The following is a 27,583-nucleotide window of genomic DNA, read 5'->3' on the forward strand; positions in this document are numbered from 1 at the left end:
AAAAGTACTAGTACTAAAAGTACTAGTACTAAAAGTACTAGGAACTTTATTTTTTAACTTCTAAAGCTAAACTTTCTAAGTACTTATCTACAAAGACCTTTCGATTGGTATCATCAGCATATCTGTTAGGAAAACGGAAGGCTGACTAAAGAAATCTTATTCGAAAAAATAATAAGCAGATAGTAAAAGTTAAGTAGGTACTAGTAAAAGTAAGGTTAAAGAATTAGTCGCAGATAAGGTAACCTGTAGAATGCACGATACGAAAAAATGATATTATACAGGTAGGTATAGTAAATTATATACAGTTACATAAATAGCTAACCTTGAGTCGTTACTAAGTGATAAATAAACGAGGGTCGTTCCATACTTCTTAAAAAAAATAGTAAAATATGTGTCAGTGTGATATAAGATTTTAAGCAATAAAAGAGACATTTCACATTAGACTTTATTTATATTACTTAAGGAGGTGGTAATTATAGAGGTGTATTTTCTTTTGATTGTTAAAACTTCGCTTGTAAATATAGCGCTGTGCTTCCCAATGAAACAGCAATTTTACAGCTAAGTACCATTGGGTTTTTTGTGATTGACCTAAATATTTAATCAAAATATTAAATATTGAATCGGTTTTATTAGTCTGTAAGAAAAACTACGTAAGACAGCGCAGCAAGTTCAAACGTATTTGTACGTTCCGAGGTTCGCGTTATCTGGACCCAATGCTGAGGATTATGATGTCTGTTATTATTGAAATTGTGTCTTAATCTTGACTGTTATGAAATTTGAAATATTTACGGGTCAATGTTTAAAATATTTTCATACTAGCTGCTGCACGCGACCTGGTTTGCGTGAATGCTATACAGCACCACAAATACCTACGACTACCTTTTAAAATAACATTCATTTACCCGTTTCTTCTTTACATTTCATATCTACAGAAAAATTTCATAGATGGCGCTGCTTTAAAATTGTCTTGTCTGCTTATGTCCATTTAATTATGTTTATCAGCTTAGTTACTTTTATTGCGTGATTTTTATAGTGTGAACCTAGCTTATATAGCATGGTTATTAACATAATAACAACAATATTCAAATATGTATGCATCGTTAGATTCCACGTTGTTACAGAATGCGTTGAGGAAATAAAGGCTCACTGCTCGTTCCCGGTAGGTGATAGCATGATAATATGTAGCCTATATGTTGACCCGACTTCTTAATAATATTCGTGCCAAATTTGAAGTAAATCCATGCGGTACTTTTTGAGTTTATCCCGGCATAAAATTCTAAAAACTATATTTCCGGCTTTGGTATCGATTGTAGATCACACCCCAAATATTCTTTTAAAAAAATATTCAATGTACAGTTTTGACTTTCCTACCATTTTATTATATGTATAGATTCTTTCGAGTTAATGGCTTTTTAACCGACTTCCAAAAAAGGAGGAGGTTCTCAATAATTCGACTGTATTTTTTTTTAATGTATGTTACATCAGAACTTTTGACCGTGTGGACCGATTTCGATAATTTTTTTTTAATCGAAAGGTGGTGTGTGTCAATTGGTCCCATTTAAATTTATTTGAGATCTAACAAACTACTTTTCGAGTTATATCTAATAATGCGTTTTTACTTGACGCTTTTTTCGTCGACCTACGTTGTATTATACCGCATAACTTTCTACTGGATGTACCGATTTCAATAATTCTTTTTTTGTTAGAAAGGGGATATCCCTAGTTTAGTACCGTGATAAGGAAAAGTATCTGATGATGGGATCCCAGATAAATCGAGGGAAACTCTCGAAAATCCGCAATAACTTTTTACTGGGTGTACCGATTTTGATAATTTTTAATTTAATCGATGTTTATCATGTGGTGACATATGAATTTTATCGAGATCTGATAACTACTTTTTGAGTAATCTTTGATAACGCGTATTTACTTGACTATTTTTTCGTCGATCTACGTTCTATTACTCGTCGATGTAATTGAAGTCGGTTTTTTTTTCGTTTGCGAGCAAACATAATTTTCTTCTTTAGGCTTTAATGGCTTTCAATAGTGAGTCAATGAGCACAGACGGTTTCGCCAATGTCACGTAGAATGGAGAATACAAAATATTTTCATAACAATAAAAGAAGAAACACTTCAATAGGACAACTCGTTTATATTATTTAATGTTGTGGACGCTATTACGCCTCATGCCGTGTTCTTCTTTAATTGAGGCCATAATAAAACACTTAAAACTATTTTATTTGCTCGTATTTTGTTTTTATATTTGTAAAACTGTCAAAGTTTTTTTTATGAAATAAATAAAAACAAGAATTTAGTTGTACATGGAATTTGAAACAGGAATAACCGGTTCAAAGTCATTACATAAACGATTGTTTACAAATATCCCGGCTGACCGTTCGTACGAAGTACGCGCCGACTTGCAGTTTTGATAATCATAAATCATTACAATTACACAGTTACACAACTGAGGATAAGTATTAACTAGAAATATGAACCATCAGAACGCATTTCAAAAATTAGTTATTATAAAACAAGGTTTGTTTATTCCTTTTATATAAATACTTCACTAATAAAACTCCAAAGTTATGTAGAATTTACGTAGCCTATATAACGGCTTCACGTCGATTCAAGAGCGAGGACTACCAACCTAATGAGGCTTAATACATGTCAAGCAACTGTCGGATATCAAAACATGTAACAGGTGAAACTGAAATATGTATGTCTTCTGAATGCAATCAATCATATGAGCGCCAGTTTTAAAACAGTAATCTAATAAAATAATAGGACCGAATTTGTTTTATAGCGAACGACTATCAAAAAAGCCTATCTATATTTATTTATAAGGAATCTACAATAACATAACAATATTAGACTTCTACACTATTGAGCATTCTTGATTTTACATTAAATCAACTAGAATCTAGTTGCGAGTACCAGGCAGTCATAAGTTCTACGGATACAGCTATCCGGTAAACACACACTACATATTTGTGCTTTCTATTAACATTAATTATAAATTGTAATGTGTGCAGATGGTGATCGATAAACACAAAGTTATGTTCGACCTGTGTGCACGTGTGTTTGTCAGTCAGTCTGTCAGTGTGTAGTGTATGAGTAACCACTCACCTTGTGCTTACTTGTAACAGAATGTTAGTACAAGGAGGCATCTGCTTGACGATTCCATTGATTCTCTTGCTATTCTGGCTCAGCTCCTTTGAGGCGACGTATGGTGTCTGTAAGCCCTGTAAGCTCCTATAATTTCAATCAATGTCACAATCTTGTGACATGTACGGATGTGATGATGTACGACTGCAGTCGTAACGTAAAAGCAAGCAATGCAAATTACGAATTTTATAATGATTTTATGCCAAGTGGAGCAGCGTGGTGGATTAAGCTCGGACATTTACATGGAGAATGAGCCCTATAGAGTGGCATGTTATAGGCAGAATCTTGATCGAGAATAATGATTTTCCGATGGCACGTGATTCAAGTACCTACAAGGTGACGAATTCGTTTACTAATATTTAGGTATTATGTGTATGCTTTAACCGACACCGATTGTCATGTTTTTCGAATCCTGTTGGTGGTACCGACTGGTAGACCGCTGTATGGTGTAGAGTTTATATACCTATGAGTGAGAGATGACATGTGAGGGAAACCATACCCAATGGAAGTCGATCTAACATTAAGATTGTTTTAAGTATTTATAGGCCTGTACAAATGTCTAAGGTATATGCAAACAGCAATTTCGTAAGAAATATCCTTAATTAATGGAGATTATTAAGTAAATTGCAAAGACAATCACATTGCTGAATGTGCGCTAACCTGTACGACCACTAAAGATTCTTTTGACAGTTTTGATACTCTCATTCGCTTACTACTAACTGTCAAGACATGATGTAGAAACATTCTAAGTCTTCTCCATATAATTAGCTGTTTAATGATAATGTGCGGCGTCGGCCAGATGAAATACTTGATAAAATAGCGTTATAGCAATATTAATATTAATATTGCTATTAATATTTAAGGAATTTGATAAATATTTAATGTAGATATTGATATGCATTTTTAATCAGCTTCGATAAATAATTCTTTTTACATCGGTTTTGATTGAAATGTTTGGTAAAGTAAAGCAACTTTATTGGGCGTCCCTCTAAAAGTGGTTCCTATTTAAAAAGAAAACAATATTTAAATGATGCTGATATTTTACTGAATAAAATGCGAACGAGCGAGGTTGGAAAGTGTATGGCGAGTTTGTTACGTTAATTTCATATTTTCACTATATAGGTATAACATGCCTTTAGGAAATCTACCTGTGACTGTTGTTAATTATATGCACCTAAAGCACATTCCTGTTTTGACTCTGCTGCAGTCCTAGTAACTTGTGCCCTTGTGCGCAGAGTGCGGGCGCCAGCGGCGAGGGCGGCAGGGCGCGGGGGGCGGGCGGGCGCGGCGATGGGGCGGCGGCGGCGGGCGGGATGGCGGTGAGCTGCCCCGAGGTGATGTACGGCGCCTACTACCCCTACCTGTACGGCCGCGGCGCCGCGCGCTCCTTCCACCACGCGCCGCACTTCCAGTACGATCGGGTGAGTGCCGACTGCCTTCCGCTTACCGACTGAGGCTACGTGTGTACGCAAAACTGACGTACATGCCAGCTAAAGACCATTTATTTTATTCCACTTGGATGGAAAACAACCGTACAGCCCACGGATACTTTATATTGTATACTAAAAAGAAATCATAGTGTCAACATAGTAGTTTTACTATGATTAGACTAAGTCTAAGACTATATCTAAGGTTCATCGTAGTAAATATTTTATATTTGATAGCTAAATACTTAAATTACTTCAGTATGAGGCGTGGACGTCCCTTGTTTGTTGTACTTATTTGTTGCTTGTTATATTATAGTAATATTTTTTTACAATGCGTTGCAGCACTATTTCAGAACAGACGTTGAACCATGAAGTGATCGATTCTAAATTACTGTTTGCGTCTAAATATTTACTGAACCTTATCTTGCCTATAATACACCTAAACTTATAGATTATACGTACCCATGCATAGCCAGGCCTCGACAGAATTACGTCGTTGTTGTAATTGTTTCAATGAAACCAGGTGTAACGGTGAAACGAACTACTAGACACCAGAACCTGCGGCTGTTAGCGGCAATACTTACTCGCTATTATATCTCCACTCACGAACAGAAGGGACAATTGATTCTCGGAACTGTTCGCGCGGTCCTATTCTCTTTTCAGTAAATTGCTCGGCAGCTAGTTTTTCTACCGCGCGGCGGCCTCTGTGTCTTGTTAATGTGGCTCGACCCGCTGATGTCTTTTATTTCTTACGGAGGGTAGTGCTTTATCTTGTTTGTGTGTCGCTACTGAGAATTTAAACACATCTATCGATAGTAAAAAGGCTTTTTGATTCGTAAAATTAATCTCATTGTAGGTACCTAATTGTTTCTGTATAAGGACATCTCTACCTTTAAATTCTAAAAGTAGTTGACATTAAATTATTTAAAAAAATAATAGTAGACCTAGACATTTAGGTACCTAATATATTTATATATCGTTGCCATTTATGTTTTTATTAACACGTCACCGAGATACGAACATGAAAATTAATAACACACACAAGCATAGAAGGTGTGCCAAACTTTCGCCTTAACAAATAAAGTTTATACAGTCAGATGTAAGTTAATTAGGTACATTTTGTCATGTCATTCGATGCGCGACGCGCGTCATCGATAGCGGCAGGTGCGCCCGGGTCACGTATGTATGTATGTCTAATATAGCTGCGATGAGAATCACTCCTTGATAACACTTGAGAGATTATGAGATACATACATAACATATCAAAAGTTATTTTATAATTTGCATATTATTTCAAGTCATTCTTATTCATAATAATTAAAAAAAATCCTAAAATATAAATATAAAATGAAAAAAAAAATGTAATATAAATACGAGTTCACGTGAGTCCAACAGGCACAGTAGTTCAATTTTCTTTCAATAATTGCCGGGACTTTAATATTAGACACCTTAATGTACTGTTATTCTCATAGTTTTACGTATCTGACAATTTCTAAATCCCTTCTTATACTTTACTCACTGCCTCGATAATCTCGATATTATGTTCGACGCGAGTTCATGTTTTCGAAGACTTTAGTTACATTTCAAATAAAACTTTCGTATAATGTGTACTGCGTAACAGTCTACAACATGTCGGAAGGCGCAGATGTGTCGCGGTGACGTGAACGATTCAAATCGAGAAATAAAATTAATTCATTGCTAACGACGAAGGTCCGCATACACTTCCCGTTTAATTGGTAACTTGATCCGACGCTCCTGCTTGCCTTTGATTTACTAACAGCGTCTGGCTCATAATACGTATGCGCTGGTGTAACTATCTACTAAAACGTGGCCTCAAATCAATTTGATTTGATGATCAAATTATTAACTTTCCAATACTGAGGTGTCACCTTTCGCGATGTCCGTTCATCATAATCATCACAGCAGCCTTTCGCAGTCCACTACTGGACATAGGCCTCCACAAGTTCACGGCAAAAATGGCGTGTAATCATGTGTTTTGCCCATAGTCACCACGCTGGGCAGGCGGGTTGGTGATCGCAGGGCTGGCTTTGTCGCACCGAAGACACTGCTGCAGTCTTCGACTTGTGTATTTCAAAGCCAGCAGTTGGATGGTTATCCCGCCACCGGTCGGCTTTTTAAGTTCCAAGGTGGTGGTGTAAGAGAGAGGGTGGCTATATTCTTTGATGCCGTAACCACATAGCATGTGGTGTCCGTTACCTACAACAAAATGATTAGATTGCATTTTGCAAACAAGTTTTTGAATTAATTGTTTAACATCCTAAATATATAAAATTATATTACAAGCAAATAAATAGATATCTCTGTACTCATGAAACCTTACTCCAAGCGAGCGTGTACAAGGAATACCTAGGTACGCGTAAGAGAAACAAAAGGCGTCATGTCAAGAGTCCTCATTCATGATATCATGTTGATTCAATAAACCATATTACGTATGTTCACCAGGATTTGCTTTGTTTCAAGACTGTGCATTGTAACAGTGCAACTAGGAATAGTAATAAATTGATTTTAAAGAAAACAAAAACTAAAATTGTTTCGAGTATTCGTCGCACAGTCCACACTGCAGTAGCGCTCTACCCCGAAGACGGCTACAGGGCGCTGCACGCGGTTATGCGAAACGAGCGCGCCGCGCGCCTCATACTAATGCGCGTAGTTTTTGCGAGCAGCACCTTTACACGCTAGTTTTTCTAGCTCCCACATAGCTCTGATACTTGGAATCGTAGTCGGGGAACGCTTATGGCGATTTTCAGTTCACCGCGAGTATCAATTACGATCGATTACGAGCTGCGCTGATTAGCTTCCGAGCGAAGCACATTCATGAAATTTTTGATTCCGATCCGCGTGAAATTTCTAATTTGTGTAAAAATGTGCGCCTCTCGCGAACAAGTCTTCACCTGCCGCGAAGTGTCTAGAGCCATTCATAATATTTGCCTCGCTATTTTCTTTGAGAAATCGAAGTGATTCCAGTAATTATAGACCTATATCAATCCTGCCGTCCTTAAGTAAAACGTTTGAAAAAATGATACCGAACCAAATTCTTTTCCATTTTAAAGTTAACGACATTTTTCGCAGTGAACAGTACGGTTTCACTAAAGGTCGCTCTACGACAAATGCTAGTGTAGGACTTCTCAAGCATAGATATGACGCTTAGGAGAGGTCACAAAATGCTATTGGTATATTTTGTGACTTATCGAAGGCATTTGATTGCGTGGATTCTATTACGTGAATTTGAGTATTACGGAGTTAATGGCAAAGCTTTTAATCCCAATACTTTATATCTATCTAATAAAATGAAAAATTTTTCAATCTACGGAATGAAGTCTTCTGTAGCTGTGCTAGAAATGGACGTTCCAAAAGCAATGAGTGTTCCCTTTTTTTTTAAAATATATATAAATGATCTGCCATTTTACTTTAAGAGTATTTGTGATATAGTGCTATTTGCAGATGACACATTTCTTATGTTTAAAGTTGATAGGAAAAATTAAATTATGACGACAAGAACAGTTCTTTATCGCATATCATCGATTGGTTACAAACAAACTACGTGGTTTTGAACGCCAAGGAAACCCATCGCGTCGAGTTTGCGTTGTCCAATGTTTAGCATCCGAATCATAATTTGAAAATAAATAACGAGAGGCTTATATATTGTCAGTGATACACTACACTACAGTTTTCTCGGGAATAAATTTGGTTTCGAAACTTGAGTGGAAGCTTGCTTTTTTATTCTGATCAAGTTTGTAGTTTTTTTAAAGTAATTTATTTAGCTTAGTTCTGCTTGTCACACATAATAATAATGCGTTATAAAATGAAATTATACGACTTTGTATACGACCGTTTGTCGATAACGAAGATTAAAAAAAAGTGTAGCTGTTGCCGATCATATCAAAACGTTCGTTGAAAATAGACGTGGTAAGATTGGCAGTGGTCAAGAGGCACATAACTACACTTACCTAATTATTATTAGTCAACAATCACCACTTCTTAATAAACTTATAATCTACACTTTAACACGAGCGCTATATACCACGTGAGCCCCGCTCCTGAACGTACCATACACTATACAGCTAGTCGTATAGCTCAGAGAGGCGAACTCTGCTAGTAATACACTTCCGCCGCCGAGCAGCCGCCGAGCAGCCGCCCCTGCGCCCACTGCGCTTCTCTTCATTGCGAATATTGTTTTCCATTTCATTTAACATTTACCGTTATGTATCGCAGTGAAAACGTGATTGAGGTTCAACGGAATTTTCATATACCTAATAATAAACAGTCAGTTGTGTAACACTGAATAGCAATACGATTAGTAGGTAATTCATGTACGACACGAAAGATTTATCTCCCTATTGTCTACGCCGGTGACAGATGATTCATTTTTCTTCCTAAGAATCGGATTGCGATTCTACGAGGAAATAGCTTCGATTCGCACCACCATTCCTGACCGACAATTAATCGGAAACATTAAATTTTTAATACTTTTGTTATATTAAAATACAATACCTACGAATAGTTTTCAATTGAAACAAACATATGATATTAGAAAGACGTCGTGGACTGTTTAAAAATGGGCCACAATCAAAAGTAACACGTGCTTAAGTTTACGAAGTAGGTAGGTACATATTGGGAACTACGCGCTTATAATATATTATATCATATTGTTATCTATGGCTGCTCCGGCTGTTGGATCTCATTCTGATACCTCTCGATACGCCTCGTGAGCGCTATCTGCCACCGACTGGCTCTCTAGTGTTCGTGTGCTTATGAGTCAGATGATGCAATGGAGCGCCGATAAGGAGGTCTTATTTGAAACTAAAAGTGGTTTTCTATGCGACTTTTTCTCTCATTTTTATTATAAGCTTGTACACAAATAATAACATTCTACCTGCGTAACTTTCTGTAATGTATAAATAGGTACAAGTGTTTAGGTCAAGATCAAAAATTACTTTACTCCAGTAGACTTCAAAAGCTCGTTTTAATCGTGATTTTACAAATTAAAATTATATTTGTTTTAAATAACATACTATGTGTGTCCACTTAAATATCGCTCACCTTGTACAAAACTTACAAACGTGGAACAAACTCTGGGAGGAATCTCCTCATATCGTTCCGCAGACTATACTCGTCGTTACGCTTCAGTGTACTTCAAATAAACCATCACAGCGCCCGTAAGAGATACGGTAACTCGTACACTCCCTCGGTCGACTGCGCACTGCTATCACCTTCTAGATTTATTACTTTAGACTAATCTGTTATATTTAAATTAATAACACTTGAAGGCTTAGGTACTGTATGTAAATTATTAAATGTTTAGCTTTTCGGTAGATATGGTGATACATTTATTAAGTAGATAAGTAATTTATTTATATGAACAATTCACTCTATTGTCAAGAAGTTGTCGGATATGGCAGTAATGAACGCATCTTATCAACGGCTCTGTCGCCATTAGAACGCTGCTGTAAGTTCTGTAGCGCTGCAGGGTGTCGAGAACAGTACCCACTCGTAGAAGCACTCGTTCTTGGGAAAATGTTCTGATAAATTATTACTATTTATGAATGACTCATCTCCGAGCCGCGCTGGCGAGCAATAAATACACTTAATAGTGTCCCATCTGACTTGTAAATGAATAGATTCCGATAAAAAAAACATTTCTTTCGTTTAAACATTCATATGCTTAAAACGCATGTAATAAACATTTCGGTGGGCAATAAAAGTAAGAATAATATCTCCGAGTATCGCTTTCCATTAAATCTCAACGATGTAATCATGAAGTCTTCTCATTAATTTCTCGATCGAAACGTAAAAATTTCATTCGCTATAATGGTTAACTCTTAATTGAGTTGTTTAATTTAATTGCTACTTACATTAAATGAAGTTAGTGAAAATTAAGAGTATTTAAAAATGTTATAAACGCACTTAAAGGCACTTGAAACACACGGGTCGTCTTAATTCTCTACGCTGAATGCTGACGTCGTTGCATAAAAATTATTCTTTAGCGAAGTATTAATTACGCGTAATTTATGTGACGGTCGCTATTAACTGCGAAAAATTGTTACGATTACGAAACGTTATTATGTTTATTATTTGAAACATAAAGCATGATTTATATTATAAATTACATAGTAATTACGGGGAGGCGAGCGTGTGACATTCATAAAGGGCTTGGCGTTGTGAAATGTTGTCGCGCGGGAGCATCTAGTGCAGGCACCCGTGGGACAGGCTCGTTGTACGCGGTGAGGAGTTAATCGTTGTGAATTATATACATAAGTAGATATGTCTAAGTGCGTGCACGAGTTGGACTGTGAAGCTTGAAGCGTGAAGCAGTTCGGTGACACCCGCGTGTGTGCGTGTGAGCATTAGTCCTAGCGCTGCGCACACACGCGCAGATGCCGGTCTCGTGACAACCGCTGACAAACTGGTTGAGACGCGAATGACACGATCTGCGAGTGCGATACTGTGTTATCGTCGTCACAACCAATGGAACGATATTTTATGTACTGACTCGCGACGTATGATGTGGGTACATCAACCCACCATACCCTATACCTGTGCTACTGTGATGGATGACAGCAATGTTTTTAAGATGCAAATGCATCGTAATTACAGCAGCTTGCATAAAAGTAAAACGTTAAATATGTTTTTTTTTTAATTATCCAAATATAATCTAAGACCTGCTGTATCTAATTTTATAGACTATCTCTTCTTTTCATTGTTCTGCCATAGCTAATAAGATGAGACGGTGGGATTACTTATTTCTCCGATATTAACCTCTGATATTGGATTGTTGGTACTCTGTCATGTCACCTCTGTGCCTCTGTGTGACCTCTGTGCAATACACGTCGTCCTTACATTAGCTAAAGCTCATAATGTGTTCCAGTTGAACGTGCAGAGCGGCGGCAATGCGGGCGAGTACGGCGGGGGCGCGGCGACGGGCGGCGCGGCGGCGCTCAGCTCGGGCTCGGCGTCGTCGGGCGCGCAGTCTCCCGGGTCGCCGCCGCACGCGCACGCGCTGCCGCACCACGCGCACCACGCGCACCTCGCGCACCACGCGCACCAGCCCGCCGCCGCGCACCACTCGCCGCGCCTGCGCACCAAGGAGGAGGACCTCTCCGCGCACGGCCGCGCCAGCGCTGACGGTCAGTCGCCTGTTACCAGCTCTATATACATGTAACGATTACAGATTATATTAGAGTTAGGGAAGGTTTATGAGCTCAACTAAACCCATTAAATATCCATCTAACGGTGAATTTATTGAGATAATTTTAAGTACATATACTTGGGCACAAGTACAAGGTATACCTATTCAAAAACAGCAGTTTCGCAAGAAATAACCTAAATTAAACAATCACATTGCTAAGACATTACATAGCAGAGTGTGCGGTACCAAAGTTGACAGAGTTAGAGACGCCATCTCTGCGCCCTCAGGCGGCGGCTCGTCGGAGTCGGAGGGCGAGTGCGGCGGCGCGCGCGCGCGTGCGCAGTACGTCAGCGCCAACTGCGTCGTGTTCACGCACTACTCCGGCGACGTGGCCGCCGTCGTCGACGAGCACTTCGCCCGCGCGCTGGCCCTCGACAAGCCCAAAGGTAAAGAAACGGTACACTACACTACAATACATACCCCCATATCTAAGAACAGCTGAGTTACTTTACAAAAAACAAACCTCTCACACTCAACGTCCCCCATTAGTGTTTACTCCTTTGTCAGGGGTCTGGAAACGCACACAATAGACAAATACACAAACGCCCAAACCATATGTGTTTGGCCAATACAAATATATGCTATGTGCGTAGATCGAAATCGCAACCGCCAGCGCTATGACCGTTGCGCTAACGTGTCGGTAGGCGCTTCTTATAATAATTTGTTATAAAAGTAACTGGAGAGTGAGAGTGGCTAGTGAGAGCGAGTTCGCGCGGTAGGGGCGCTCGCGTGTGAAGAGCAGCGCGGTGTGGCGCAGGCTCTATGTATGTATGTTTATAACATGAAGGCTATTCACGCAGTTTTTGCGCGGCGGCCGCGGCCCGGGCCGCTCCCTGCATGTTAAGCCGCGCGAACTGTACCGAGCTCAGGCTGCAGTCGCCGCAAGAAACCACGCTCGGACGGAGAAATATGTTCTAGGAATTACGATGCGAAAGAATTCACAGAATGTTAATGTTTCTCAAAATTTAAACGCCATATTGCACATTTTCCAAAAAAAGTTTATTGGCATAATCGTAGTTGAACAAATTGTTAATTATCATTAGTCGATCAAATCAATAACGGAAACCTTTTCAGTCACCGAATACCTAGTTGTAATCTGCGATAGACTTTGCTTGTATTCTGATTAGTCTGAAAGCCACAATATTTGGAGTACAGTTGCACTTCGTAAGATTAGGTATTTAGAGGCCGCTGCAATTGTCCTGTCTGAAAAGTTATCTTAAGAATCAACAGCGTACAGCGTATTTCATGTAATAACGTATTATGTACTAAAATACTCCGTGCTATGAGGGAGGCTCACACCGCGATTCATCGAAGCGAATAACTACTCGTAACGGAAATATTGCAAATGTATGAGAGCTCACTTTGATATCAACGGCGACACGTTGAAACAGAGCAAGTTCCTTGTAACCATCCGGCCCATCTTCCTTGTAAAAGAAAGGCACTGGTAATCATTTTTCCAGTTTGTTATTTCTGTGTGAGAACGTCACCTCGCGTGCATCGCTCGTTACTCAACCTCGCAACAAAGGAATAAGATCTGATAGGCAGGAACATTGTGATTGTTACTCGTCGGAAACAAGAGTATTGTGAAGTATTGTCTGCGCGTACCGTCCGCCGACGCCGCGCCGCTACCGCTCTCTTATTGCTTGTGTTATTGTTTCTAGTTACATCTCTGATTTTTCTAAAATGTAGAGTCGACTAATCGTTACTAATGTTTTTTTTTTACCTAACGAGTACTGAGTATGAGAGAGTGAGATGGGTCATTGTTGGGGGCGGGGCCAACGCCTTTGTTCTACTTTTTAAACTGTAAAGGCCCGTTCATCTTGAATACTTCTGTGATGTAAAGTAGAGAAAATTTAATTATTTTTATAATTATACTAGCTGTGCCCGCGACTTCATCCGCGTGGAATTTGACAAAAAAGTTATTGTTCAGTTCGCAGAGTTATAAAACTTATGAATTTCTAAAATAAAAGTAGCCTAAGTTAATCGTCATTAAATCAGCTATCTGCCAGTGAAAGTCACGTCAAAAATGGCCCAGCAGTTTCAGAGATTATCCGGAAAAAACAGACAGACAGACAGGTTAGGTTAGGTAGACGTTACGCTAACGCGTCGTCATATTTCATTAAATCCATTATGTAATATTACGATCAAAGTCTTTAAATGATTTAAATAAATTGTATAGAATTTATTTTTCTGTTATAAATTGCAAAGGGCATTGCAAGGTACGCTTAACTACAGGAAACCTGTCCGCCATGACTCGCGCACAAACAATGTCGTCTGGTTGACTCTTAGTGCGTAACACGTGCTACGCGCAGGTAGTCGCTGAATCAACTAAGTATGCGTGTAACTAGAGCGTTTGTGTGATACGGACTTTATGTTGATTACGTGGACCAATAGCATCGCAGTCAAAAATGTTGACACTCATTTGTTAAAAATAACAGACTATATTAGTTTTCAAGTAATTATTGGCAGAAGGGTTACGCGTACCTAGTTTAATAATCCCATAGAAACCTTAATCGCATGAAACTCTCATTGACTTTCTTACCGAGTTCGCTGACTTCCTGCTTACTAATTAGTACGGACGCATAAAGCCATCTTGAGAAACTAGTCCAAGGCGGCCTGTTCCGAGCCGCGAGTGAACTGCGGGCTGATTTATGTGCTTTCTTGCCACTCGCCGGAGCTCCCGGTCTCGGTTCCCGGTACTGCTCGCGCGGCGTTCTTCCAGGACGAATCGACTCGTTTCCTGGCGACCGGTCGCTACGCTCAATGCTGGCTCGATACCGCGAAGCGCTCGCAAAAAACCTCCTTCACTTCGTAGAACGCTCTCGCGAATCAACTCACTAGATAAATCAGCTGCGGCCTTAATTAAAGCCTTAATTGCGAAATAGAGTATCTGCCCCCGCCACTCCGCCCGCCTCGCCGAGCACACCCCTGTTCGCGGGTTCATTAGTAACTACTCACCTCATTGATCTACAGAGGTGGCTGTGTATCAGGGAGGTGAGCTCGAATTGATTATGAGTCTCGAAGTTAACTTTGATATTGATATTCAGGCTACCAATCGCGCATATAATCAGCGACATATCGGATATGAATGGCATTCGCTGGGACGCGATAGAAAATAAGGATCGGCGATGACGCAACGCGAACCGGTTCCGGGCGCGGCACCAAAAAGTGGGTCGAATTGTGGATTCACGGCGTGGCCGACTACTGGGACATAGTTCCTCGAGCGCGATTAGTTCAGAAAAACGGGCGACCACTACTTGAATGTCGGCCGAAACGAGCCGCGCTGTAAAAACGCATAGCGGCCTTTGTGCGGCGGTCGAGCCGCCCCCGCCCCCGCTCTCCGCCCGCACCCCGCACCCTCCCGCGCTGCGCGCCTAGCATGCACTGCAAACATATTTGTAAAGATAATTATAGGTTCTCGTAATCGAGGAGCTGTGATGTTGTCGTTAGGACCGCGAGCTCTACCGACAAATGAAGAGACCATTTGATTTGCCAACGACTCTGTTCACGTCAATTACGAACCAATTTGTTTGTCTTTGTACAATCTTCGTGATAGCGTTTTTGATTTAAAAAAATACAGTGGTAGAGTTAGGAATCATTCCTTTAAGTGTTTCTTTGTTATGTATACCTATGTATGATAAGTACCTAACGATTTGTTTTTAAAGTAAGCGCTTTATTCAAGGTGTCTTCTACACACATATTAGATTCAGACTTGTGGTTGTTGAAATCACGTGAGCACGAAAGAGCATTTGTTAGGATTCTAATATTAGGTAGCTGCTGTTCAACCTTCCACTTCTGCTAAACATTTACTTTAAAGGAGCCGAAAGGCGACGTGATTAAAATGATAGCTAGCGACTGTTGTTTTGTTTCGATGGACGGAACTGTCGACATTCTTTAACACGACGTTATTTCTTTTACATTTTCCTTGTTCGATGTTGAAAATATGTCGAAATTTTTGAAATTTGGTTTAAAAACATACTCATTGATAAAAAAATATTTAGTTATTAAAATTTGTAGGTACACATAGACTTAAGTAGGAACTAAAATCATACATACCTAGGTGTAACAAATTGTTGACTTTGTTTACATTTCGCAGTTGATAGCAAATATCTTAATTGCAAGTTATTCAAACTGCGTTCACATATTTAATGTTTATTCCTCCCCGGATTCCGCAAATAACGTTGTTGGTGGTCGATAAATTGCAGTTATTATTTATAAGATAGGAGCCGTAGCTACATTACTGTACAAATAGGTGTCTACCTACGGTCTCTCGCTGAACCGTTTCATTATGACAATACCACCATTGTATATTATTAATTCCTTTTTTATTTGTTGTAAATGCCAAATATTTTAACACATCACAGAAATTTTCCTCTGTATGTATACCTAATTCTTAAGTCAAGGACGTAATAATGCGGACCACGACACGAATTCGACAAAGGCTCGTAGCCCTCGTAGGCAAGAGTCGCGAATTGCGGGTAAAAAAAGGAGCGCGATAGTTCCGAGCGAAGAATGGCGACGAGTGGGGAAACGGGGCGCTCGCTGTAAAATAAAATGGCCACTATTAGGTTCGTACACAACGAGTTGACACTATAAAGAGAGGAGATAAGAGATCAAAGCGGCTGAGGGCTCCCAATAACTCCGGCGACAATAAAACGACCGCTTCTCGGAATGCGGCCCGTGGGAGCCCCCGAGCGGCGCGGCTATAGCGGTAGGTGTAGGTACTGTAGGTGCCTGCCCTGAGACTGAATCGCAAGCTTGCAATAAATATAATCGGGTTGCTAAGTAAATAACTTATACTGATCATAATTAAAAAGAATCTCTTGAATTATAGGTCATGTCTAACATTTTTCTGTAATAAAACATAGATATGTGTGTATTTTTGATAGTTTTAGTTTATGATCTCCTAATACATGGTGCAAGAGGCCTGTGCCCAGCAGTGGCATGTTACCGGCTCAATCGAGTTTATGATAACGTGTTTAAGACAAGTTTGTGAGATTAGATAACGGATAGAGATACCGTGTAGGTTGTCTGATTAGTATGTGATCGGATGATTTATTTGCAAAACTTATTTTTTAACTTTCTTGATATTTCACAAATAATTAATTATACATAATTACACGAGATTTACTTATTTTCTTTGTTATCTGTATCTATATCTATACAAATAAATAAAAATTGGAGTGTCTGTTCGTAATATTAAAATAACCGTTATTTACTAAATTCATATGGATGTGTATACACACTACATATACCAGAATAACATTTTTTTATAATTTTTGTCTGTCTCTCATTCTGTGTTTATCTGTTAGTTCCGGCTAATCTCTGAAACGGCTGGACTGATTTTGACGGGACTTTCACTGGCAGATAGCTGATGCAGTAAGGAGTAGCTTAGGCTACTTTTATTTTAGACATTTATTTATTTTGTAACTGCGAACTGAAAAATATTCTTTTTTATAATACAAGCGGACGAAGTCGCGGGCACAGCTAGTTTCCAATAATTTATATTGCGAGCCGAAAAAAAAAACAATCGGTAGGACTTTGGTTGAACGGTTGTATTTGTAAATATCCGGTATACACGGTATGTACCAATATGTACCTAAACTGTATTCTAGAAAATAAGGAATTAAAACACTTTTGGGAGGTCCTCCCGTGACCATGGTTGCTGTAAAGTATCCGAAACGTCGGGAATCAAAAGTTAACAATAAACCGCGATAAAATCCGAAAAAAGTGTTTTATTAAATGAGTAAAATTCGCGTAAACATTAGAAAACAATATAATAAGGAATTATTTACTAATTTATAAAACAAGGCTAAAATCTTTCGCATATAGGACATATGATGATATTTCGCATATAGGAGACGCTGTGCTAAGTAAAGAATATGGTTTTAGATTGAATCGATTTTTTTTTGGATTGTTGTCAACGGTAAATTCTCAGCCGTGTGAACATAACTGCTAGCAAATTACAACCAAGGTTCGTCCCGTCGACACAGGTTCCGGCGCTCGCTGCTGTTACCTACTGGTAGTTTTTTTTATTCATACTTCAAAAATCAATTGTATATCCTTGTTTGATATTCGAAAGAATTGTTTTATGCTGGTACGTAATGAAAATAGCTCGTCACTTGTCTCGCGCCAATTTAACGGCTCATTTGAGCGAGCTGGCGCGCGGCCAGCGGCGGCGGGAATGCGTCGCGCGTCGGACGCTACTCTGTAGTCTGTACTCTGTGGTTCCGTGCGACATTTATTGAAGCTGGGCGACGACTATTACGTTGACAAAATACATAGGTCATTGGAAAATGTAATCGGCAACTGTTGTCCGTGAATGTAATTTGAAGATTAATAGGTACCTACTTAATGTGAATGTACATACTATTTTTTTTGACATAGTAATATGATTAAAATGTATTTCTAGAAACACGTTTTCAATAAATTTTAACAATAGACAGATTTTTACAGAAAGTTGTTGATAAATGTAGTGTCTAAAATTCTTATAAAAATATTTAATATATAATTTTCAAAGTCACTAAAACTGCAGTGAAACATCCACGTTTAGCGTCAATCTATTTTAGTATTGAAAACAAAACAAAAATATTTGTGATCGTCGAAAACGTTGATATTTTTGATTGATCGCACTAGTTGGTCCTTTGAGGTTTTGTCTAGATTCTTGTATAACGGATTGGATGTGGTTTATATAGCTGTGTTTGTGGGCCGTGTGTAAGTGTCGGTGTGTCCGCAGAGGGCGTGCCGATGTCGTCGCGCAACCTGCCCGCGTCGTTCTTCAACGCCACGGCGGGCCCCGCCTGCGCCGGCCTCGACCTCTACGACTACGACCCCTGGCATCAGCACTACGCCGGGTAACTATCTCCACTGACGGCGATCTAATACTGCCGGCGGTCGGCCGGGAGGGTTGCTCCGACACGCACACTTTCTGTTTATAGCCAGTACTTTATTATTAAACACAATATAGGAACAGATGGTGAAGAAAATTTGTGAACTGTAACTTAATGTTTTTGCTGTCTTTTTGTTTTTCTTTTAACTGTAACAATAATTAAATTATTTTAAATGAAAGTTCATCGAGGTAGGGCACAGCAGGGAATATCCTTTTTTAAATTTGGAACAGCCTAACTGGGGAATGATCTCAAGTTTACAGGAGATCACAGCTAAATAAAATGTCTGCGGTGAGTGAGGTGGCTGGAGTATCTGGGGAGAGTCGGCGGAAGGGTCGGCGACATGCTTGCGATGCTTCTGGTGTTACGCTTGTGTTCCGACCAAATTGTATAAAATACAAAAGGGAAATTCTTTAATTTTATATTTGTTGCGCAGGTACGGGCACGCGGCGCACCGGCACGCGGCCGAGTACCACGCGGCGGCGGCGCACCACAACATGGCGGCGGCGGGCTACGGCGGCCTGCTGCTGGGCCGCGGCTCGCTGCACGCGCAGTACAAGCCCGTGGACTGGCCGCACGCCGCGCACCACGCGCACCACGCGCACCACGCCTCGCCGCACCTCGACCCCGCCGCCTGCTCGCCCTACTCCTACCCGGCGCCGCCCGGTCAGTACGACCTACCCGCCTCACTGATACCTACCTACTCGTGCGCTCTGGTACACCTGACCGTAGGGCCCTAGCATCATTACATTCGCCATTTGTTTATTAATCGTTATAAGTCACCTTAAATTACCAGACTATATTTTATAGCTGAAATCGGTAGTTGTTCTAATGAGATTAGAGTAACTAGAGAACTCATTGAGGAACACAGAACTTTTCCCTGTAATTGGTACCTATATAAATACATTACATTTATATATAATTGACTAGCCCGTTGGCGCAATTTGTAGTGACCCTGCTCCGGGGGTTTGTAGTTCGATTCCCAGCCCGAGTCTGGGTGTGATATACATATATTTATTTATACATATAATATTTATTTACGCTGTGTGGCTACAGCGTAAATAAATATTTGCTTAAATATTTTGGCTATGGTAGTAAAGAATAAAACCACCCCCTCTGTTCCCGTGGGTGTCGTAAGAGGCGACTAAGGGATAACACAGTTCCACTACCACCTTGGAACTTAAAAAGCCAACCGATGGCGGGATAACCATCCAGCTGGCATTGAAATACACAGGCCGAAGACGGGCAGCAGCGTCTTCGGTGCGACAAAAATAGTCACCAACCCGCCTGCCCAGTGTGGTGACTATGGGCAAAACATATGAGTTCACAATATTTTTGGCGTGAACTTGTGAGAGGCCTATGTCCAGCAGTGGACTGTGATAGGCTGAAATGATGATGATGAATGATGATGACAATATTTATATGTATGTGTATCAAAAAAAAAAAAAGTGTAGCTATACCAGTCGGCTGTTATCTATAACACAAGCATTAAGTTGCTTACCATAGGAACAGATGAGCGTGTGTGTATGTTGTAAATATTTATTTATTCATCATTACAGCCTATACAGTCCACTGCTGGACACAGACCTCCACAAGTTTACGCCAAAAATAACGTGAACTCATGTGTGTTACCCATAGTCACCACGCTGGGCAGGCGGGTTGGTGACCGATTTTATTATTATTGAAGACAAAACTTACGATTCTGTACTAAAATACAATAGGTATCTAAGTCAAAATTCAGACGGGTATTTGCATGAATAAGCCTAATTGCGGTAGAATCTAGGAATCATTTCTGGATCACTTCCATTTCTATCGCAGTTCACGAGTTCATGAGACCATCTAGTAGAACAGTAGCTACCGATACCGTCTTGTACTCCGAAGTTCGATGCGCATCATATATCTTGTTTTGTTTAGGTTTGTTTGTCACCATGCAGTAGGAACACCTGGAGAGTGCAGATCAAAGTTAAATTCTTGTTTTGAATTCTGTTGAAAAATTTATGGGTTAAGTAATGCTATTTCATACGTCCAACGATTCTGTCTTTCTTTTATTTAATTACTCAAACTTGTTGTGTCACGTTATGTTTTAACTTAAAAATGGAAGGTAAAAAAGAGAAAAAGTATTCATAGATGGGTTTCGTGATCCTAATTAATTTTACTGCCATCGACTTGATCACATTCTCGACGACGCCGACGGCCGAATAAAAGCGGTGACGACGCTGTTGCGAGCGATGAAAGAGCACAATAAATAACAGCGCAGCGCAGTGCGCGGAGGGCCGAGGGCGCGCTGCTCTGTATATTTTAATTTTCAAAGACATTCCGTCGTCGCGGCGCGCAAATATTTTAATTGTGATGATTTAAGCGTTCATCGCAGAGACAAAGAGGAGCGCCCTCGCTTTGAGCGACTGCTGTCGATCTTCCGAAGTTAAACAATACGAAACATCACGAGCCGCTAACAAGTTCTCGGGTCTCTCCTGCTGGTGTCTGCTAACACGTATTAAAACAGATAAGCGTCCGGCGACGAGGCGTCCCCGGCGGTACAGTTTATCTTTAAGATGCGTCGTTAACGATCGATGGCGGCCGATTAGGATAATTTGCTCGGCGGTCTCTTTGTGTTTCATATTATCTACGGACATCGCTCCCGCGAAAAAACATCTCTCGATTGTAGCGAGCGGGAGCGGCGGAGGACGGAGGGGGGACGGGGAGTGATAGGGCAGAGCGCATAGACGGTCGGCACGCACGGGAAGCGATTACTCGCGACGGCAAAAAGTTCCGCGGCGAGTTGAAAGACGCCCGAGTAATGGCGGCTCCTCCTCTAATGACGATGATTAAAATTAATTTGCGCGGCGAGGGGGCGCTGCCAAATTAAATTCTTGAGATCGCCCCTTGCGCCCCTCACCCCGTCCCGGAGTCCTGTGCTCGCTCATGTGACTGGCGGCTAGCGCCGGCCGCCGGCCGCGTCCGCGTTGGCCGGCCATCTCGTTATCTTTCCCGCATCGCGAGGGAAACCTAAATGATGATGTTTGAACGTCTGCTGCGCGTCTCATCAAGATAACATCGCGGTGACTCTTATCTCAGCTCGTTATAACTGTGAGAGTCAGCGACGCTCCGCTGCCCCCGCAGCTGCATCCTGTCGTCGTCTGATCTCTCTCACTATTACTCTGTAGTCACTCAATGGTATCGAAATATTTCAAAACCTCAGAAACCATTAAAAATAAAAAATACGTCATTCAGAAGCACTTTGAATCGTCAGTTAACAAATTTTATTTATTCTAGTTCTTAGTGTGAATAATCTATAGCAAAAGTAAAACTACTATCGATATAGAGTCTAATAGATGCTACAGTGAACAGTTTGGGGAAAACTCCGCAGTTACTCTAAAGAAAATTCAACTGGCTCAGAATGAAATACATTAAAAATTGTTGAATCTAAATAATTGTGTTTGCTCGCAAACGAAAAAAAAAAGCGACTTCAATTACATCAACTAGTAATACAACGTAGATTGACAAAAAAATAGTCAAGCAACTACGCGTTATCAAAGATTACTCAAAAAGTAGTTATCAGATCTCGATAAAATTTAGGGGAGAAGTGGCATGAAAGAGCCAGTTTACTAAACAGAGCAAAGAAATATACTTTTAATGAAGGAAATAATGATATTTTTTTGTCAAACTATTATTTATTTATTAAGGTTTGTCATTTCATGCGAAAAAACTATATATATTCATTTTTAAAAAATGTGTCTTTTGGCTGTTTCATAACTTTTCGGTATTGAAAGAGCCACCAAAAGTTATGAACGAGCCAGTCAGTATTATAAAGTGTAATTGTGAAAATTATGCTGAATACTAATTATTTTCCTATAAAAAAAACGACAATTCTAACAAATTCTTTTTATTATAAACTAATGACTTTAAAAAAATAATATTTCTATCAGTCATTTTAAGTCATTAATCCTAACATATTATTCAGTTATAACTATTATAATATATATAATCTTAATATATTAGAGGCGGATTATTTTTTATTAATAACAATCTCAAAAATTTAACAAACAAAAATATAATATCTTCTATCAAAAACAACATCGTTAAATCTTTAACAACTTCAAAAAAAAAATTGCTCACTTTGAGCTTTAAAGTGTTAACTATGAATTTACTTAACTTTATAATTCAGACCTTTTAGGAACTTTAGAATATAATGTCATTTTCTTAAAATTAGAAGCATGTCTTGCAAAAGAAGTTAAATTTCCCCTTAATGCCACAGGATTCGTGAGCTCAACCAGAACAAACTTTAACTTAAACCAGTCTACATCACTGTTTTCATATGTTTTGTGACAAAGTACGCAATAATCACTATTTTTCTTTGTTTTTCTTCGAACAACCTTTTTTTTACTTCAGCCAATACGATAGAGTCAGACGAATCAGAGTCACCTTACAGTATGGAATTTTTTTGATTTATTGTTAATTTTGTATTAAGGGTTTTTATGGACTGTTTTGTAGTCAGTTTCTCAACATTTTTTGTTTTCTTTGCATTATCCTCTTTCTTTTCGGGTGTGCCAGTTACGATGGCAGACGATATATATATATATATATATATATATATATATATATATATATATATATATTTCTGTTATTGCTTGTCGTGTTTTGTCGTGGCCCCGCTTTAGAAAATGGTCTTATCATTTCCGGTGATATAATTTGTTGCCTTGAAGTACTCGGCATCGCAACCATAGGAGTAAATGGAGAGATGGTCTGATATTCTGGTCTATTACTCATTTTCTTCGTGAGCTTCAGGTGGTTTTGTAAATTACAAATGCACGGTTATGAACGAGCCGGTTATGAAAGAGTCAGCTCTTTTATAGCCCATTCAGGCGGCTCTTTCAAAACTTATTCTTAAAAAAAATATAATCTTCAAAATAATAACAATATCAAAACTTTTGCGACTCAGTTGTTACGCAGCTGCAAAGCCAAATATATTCACAAACTCAGTCTACAATCCATGTACCTATAATTTTTTACAATAAAATATCAAAAAATAACTTAAATGAAGTAAAATACTTACTTTTTAGTGTCAAAAACTTTAACTCAATGCACCGGCGTCCGTTGATACCGGTGAACTGTCAAATGTTTGTAAGTGACAGGGAATCAGTGCTGCTACTTAAAAATAAAATCACCAAGCAAATCCGTTCCTAAACTACCGAAATAATAGAAGTGGCTCTTTCAAAACCTGGCTCCTTCATGCCACTTCTCCCCTATATGTGACCACATGATAAACATCAGCTTTCGATTAAATTAAAAATTATCAAAATCGGTACACCCAGTAAAAAGTTATTGCGGATTTTTGAGAGTTTCCCTCGATTTGTCTAGGATCCCATCATCAGATCCTGGTTTCCTTATCATGGTACCAAACTAAGGATATGCCCTTTCCAACAAAAAAAGAATTATCAAAATCAGTACATCCAGTACAAAGTTATGTGGTATAATACAACGTAGGTCGACGAAAAAAGCGTCAAGTAAAAACGCATTATTAGATATAACTCGAAAAGTAGTTGTTAGATCTCAAATAAATTTAAATGGGACCAATTGGCACACAAAACCTTTCGATTAAAACAAAATTTGTCGAAATCGGTCTACCCGGTCAAAAGTTCTGATGTAACATACATAAAAAAAAAAAAAAAATACAGTCGAATTGAGAACCTCCTCCTTTTTTGGAAGTCGGTTAAAAAGTGGTCGTGATTACCTAGACATGTCCCTACTTAATTCTTAAATATCTATAAAAATAAATATTTTATACAAAGACTCGTTTCCAATTTGTTTTGTTTGGTGGGCACGTGAGCTCTCGGGATCTTAAACTTTCATATTCAAAACAATTCAACGTTATTTTAATTAAACTCATTTTATGCAAGAGTAGCAATGTGAAAATCTAATCCAGTATTTATGATTACCTTTTTTTGTCTGTGTATCGGATGTACACTAAACTTGTGCGACACTCGCCATGAGTTTACGAGGCACGTGCACTCGCAGTGCCTCATCGAGTGCAGCGGTCGATTATGAATCTGTATGCAGATCGACTCCAAAAGATTTACGAGATGGCATTAACATAAACTACCGCTTACCGTTGCGAGCCGGTACATTGTTTGAGCCTCGCTTGACCACCGAGCTGCACCAGTTCCTTGGTAGATACCCACTAGTGTGTTGTGTGTAGTGTGTAGGTAACTTTTGATATCCATCAGTTAAAAGAGGATATTTTCCTTGCTGAATATATATATTATAGCTAATGTAAATACTATTCAATTGTGTGGAGGCAATAGTTCAGTATAATTATGTTTGCTCGCAAACGAAAAAAACAGATTTCAATTACATAGAAAAGTAATACAACGTGGGTAGACGAAAAACATTAACAAACGCATGAGTCGTCACTACGATTTTCGAATGTTTCCCTCGATTTCTCTGGGATTTCATTATCAGATCCTGGTTTTCTTATCATGGTATCGCACTTGGGATATCTTTTTTCCAACAAAAAAAAAATAATTATCAAAATCGGTTCATAAACGATGAAGTTATCCCCGAACATACATAAAAAAAACATATATACCATATAAGGTCGAATTGAGTAACCTCTTCCTTTTTTGAAGTCGGTTAAAAAGTAGGTGCCTATAAGTAGGTAGGTCTCTATAACAAAATTCTTACTGAGCCGGAAGGAAATTATAACACGCTTGGATTAGTTTAAAATAGTTTTATTTGAGGGGCTGTTATGTCTTAAGAAATATTCCATCACATTTATCTATGTTTAAAACTAATAGTTCTTTTTATCTTGGATTTATCTATCATTATAATAATGTCTGCCGGAAGTTATTGCATCCCCGAGCCCCTCTCTCAACTATTTAATCTAAGGACAGCAGTGGGCGCAAAGGGTGCGTTTACGGTCGGTCGTGGAGGCCGCCCCCCCTCGTGAACATGTTACAGGGTGGGGTGGTCACGTGACACCCGGCGACCGCATACACACATACGTACATACATATAAGTATACCTAACACATAAGTAGGTATACACCTACAGTTAGTACGTAGTGACACAACACCCCTGCCAACCGCGTGGGAAGACAAATGTTCAGTTCAAACATGTCAACACTATTTGCTTCCACAATATACCTACCTATGTACGTTGAAATGTCACATTACAAATAATAGGTGAATTTTTAAAAATTCTGTCACGTTACTCTGGAAAATTATCGTTATAAATATGTTGTTCTACAACATTTTGTAAGAAAGATGAAATACTTACACCTATTACTGGGGATTTATCATTTTCTCAATGCACCCCAAAATAAACAGATATGCGGTATTTATATAAGCATACAGTTGTGTGGTGACTAATTATGTTGAATTATATGTGTATGACATATGTCAAATATCAGCAGTGCCATTATGATAAATCATTGATGTGTCCATTATAATTATTAAAAATGTTTGTGAGGTCTATCGCACTATCAGTCACGTCGCGTGCTTCCCCGCTATATCAACGCTGCTGTGAGCTAGACGAGACTTTCCTCTTCAATAATAATTATAATTTATTATCCTATAAGTCTGTACAACAGCAAGTCTCGCCGACAGCTGTGTCGTGCAACAATCCGCGGCGCTCGTTCTCACAGGCGCGTCTCATATCAATCTAACTCGATAATTGCTAACGACGCGTAATTACATACGACGCTATACCTATTTATTACCCGACTGCAGAGGAGGGTAATGTTTTGCAAGTGTATATATGTATGTATGTAGATTATATGTTTACCGCTACAGCCTAAACGGCTTGAAGCATTTTAACGTTGAGGTGTCGTTAGATTCATCTTCACGGATCGAGTGATAATGGATACAATAAAAAAAAATTAAAATGGCAGATAATGGACACCATAATTTAAAAAAAAAATGGCAGTTATAGAGACTGCCGATAGAAGTGAAAGCTTAGAAGTTTTAGTATTAGAATTTGCATGTCGGTGTGTCGGTACCAAAAAGTGTCCAACGCTGATAAAGAAGTTTTCGCTTCAAAACTTCAAAACCTGTCGAGTGGGATATCATATTAAAATGTCTGATTAGCTAATTTCAGAAGTATATATATTGTTACACTTAAATCCAATGTGCCGCTCCCTGGACAGCAAAAATACTTTTAAGTAAAAAAAAAAAAAACAATTGTTAAATAAAGGCTAACCTTTATTGAATAAAAACATTTATTAACATTTGATACACAGATTAAAACACACAAATACCGCGAAAGACACGCGAGATGCGTTAGATGAATGAAAAATTTGGGGCGATAGAATAAAAGTTTTATATTAAAAATTATTAACTATCACGATAGGATTAGAATCCGAGTCACACGTGTATGTGGAGTTATTATACTCGTATTACGCAAATATAGTTCCGTAAATCCGTAATGAATTCCGTATGTATTGTATTGGATTGCATCATTAATCGCGGCCTAGTTAATGGTGCTGCGGTGTTGTCCGAAGTATAGAATGCCCGGCTAGAGACTAATTAGAGACGTGGGAGATGCCGCAAGCAGTGTTCGTAGAATCCGATGACCCAATAGGTGTACGAACTGAGCCGCGTACGGTGGACTTTGACGCGCGTTGAGGGCAATAAACAATTGAACGGCGAATGTCTCCTCTGATACTTTGCTGGGTGCCATAGTACCTACACAAGCTACGGGGAACGACACTCGATCACACCGTTGTGGGTTTTAATAACTTCAAATGATTGCAAGCGGCCACAAACTAGTAAACCAACAGATTCAATTGATAATAGTTTACTGAGGTTATGATAATGTTCGATTGATGATATAACCAGTTTTTTGTGGAACTTTTTGTCCCCGCGAGTAATAATTTGAAGTTTATATTATATTATTAATACATT

The 27,583-nt window shown here is 39.1% G+C and overlaps 1 protein-coding gene across 1 annotated transcript in view; it reads left to right on the forward strand.

Annotated features, from left to right (window-relative positions):
- Positions 1–3,411: 3,411 nt before the first annotated feature.
- The window catches only part of LOC123654460 (protein vestigial), a 30,834-nt gene continuing 6,662 nt past the window's right edge, over positions 3,412–27,583 (forward strand). The window contains exons 1-7 of the mRNA XM_045590359.1: positions 3,412–3,498; positions 4,398–4,583; positions 7,053–7,256; positions 11,476–11,734; positions 12,024–12,182; positions 18,533–18,650; positions 19,120–19,349. Coding sequence (XP_045446315.1) covers positions 3,412–3,498; positions 4,398–4,583; positions 7,053–7,256; positions 11,476–11,734; positions 12,024–12,182; positions 18,533–18,650; positions 19,120–19,349 — 1,243 coding nt within the window. The remainder of the gene's footprint in view (positions 3,499–4,397; positions 4,584–7,052; positions 7,257–11,475; positions 11,735–12,023; positions 12,183–18,532; positions 18,651–19,119; positions 19,350–27,583) is intronic.

This window comes from Melitaea cinxia, chromosome 6, assembly GCF_905220565.1.
Source record: "Melitaea cinxia chromosome 6, ilMelCinx1.1, whole genome shotgun sequence".
Lineage (NCBI taxonomy): Eukaryota > Metazoa > Arthropoda > Insecta > Lepidoptera > Nymphalidae > Melitaea > Melitaea cinxia.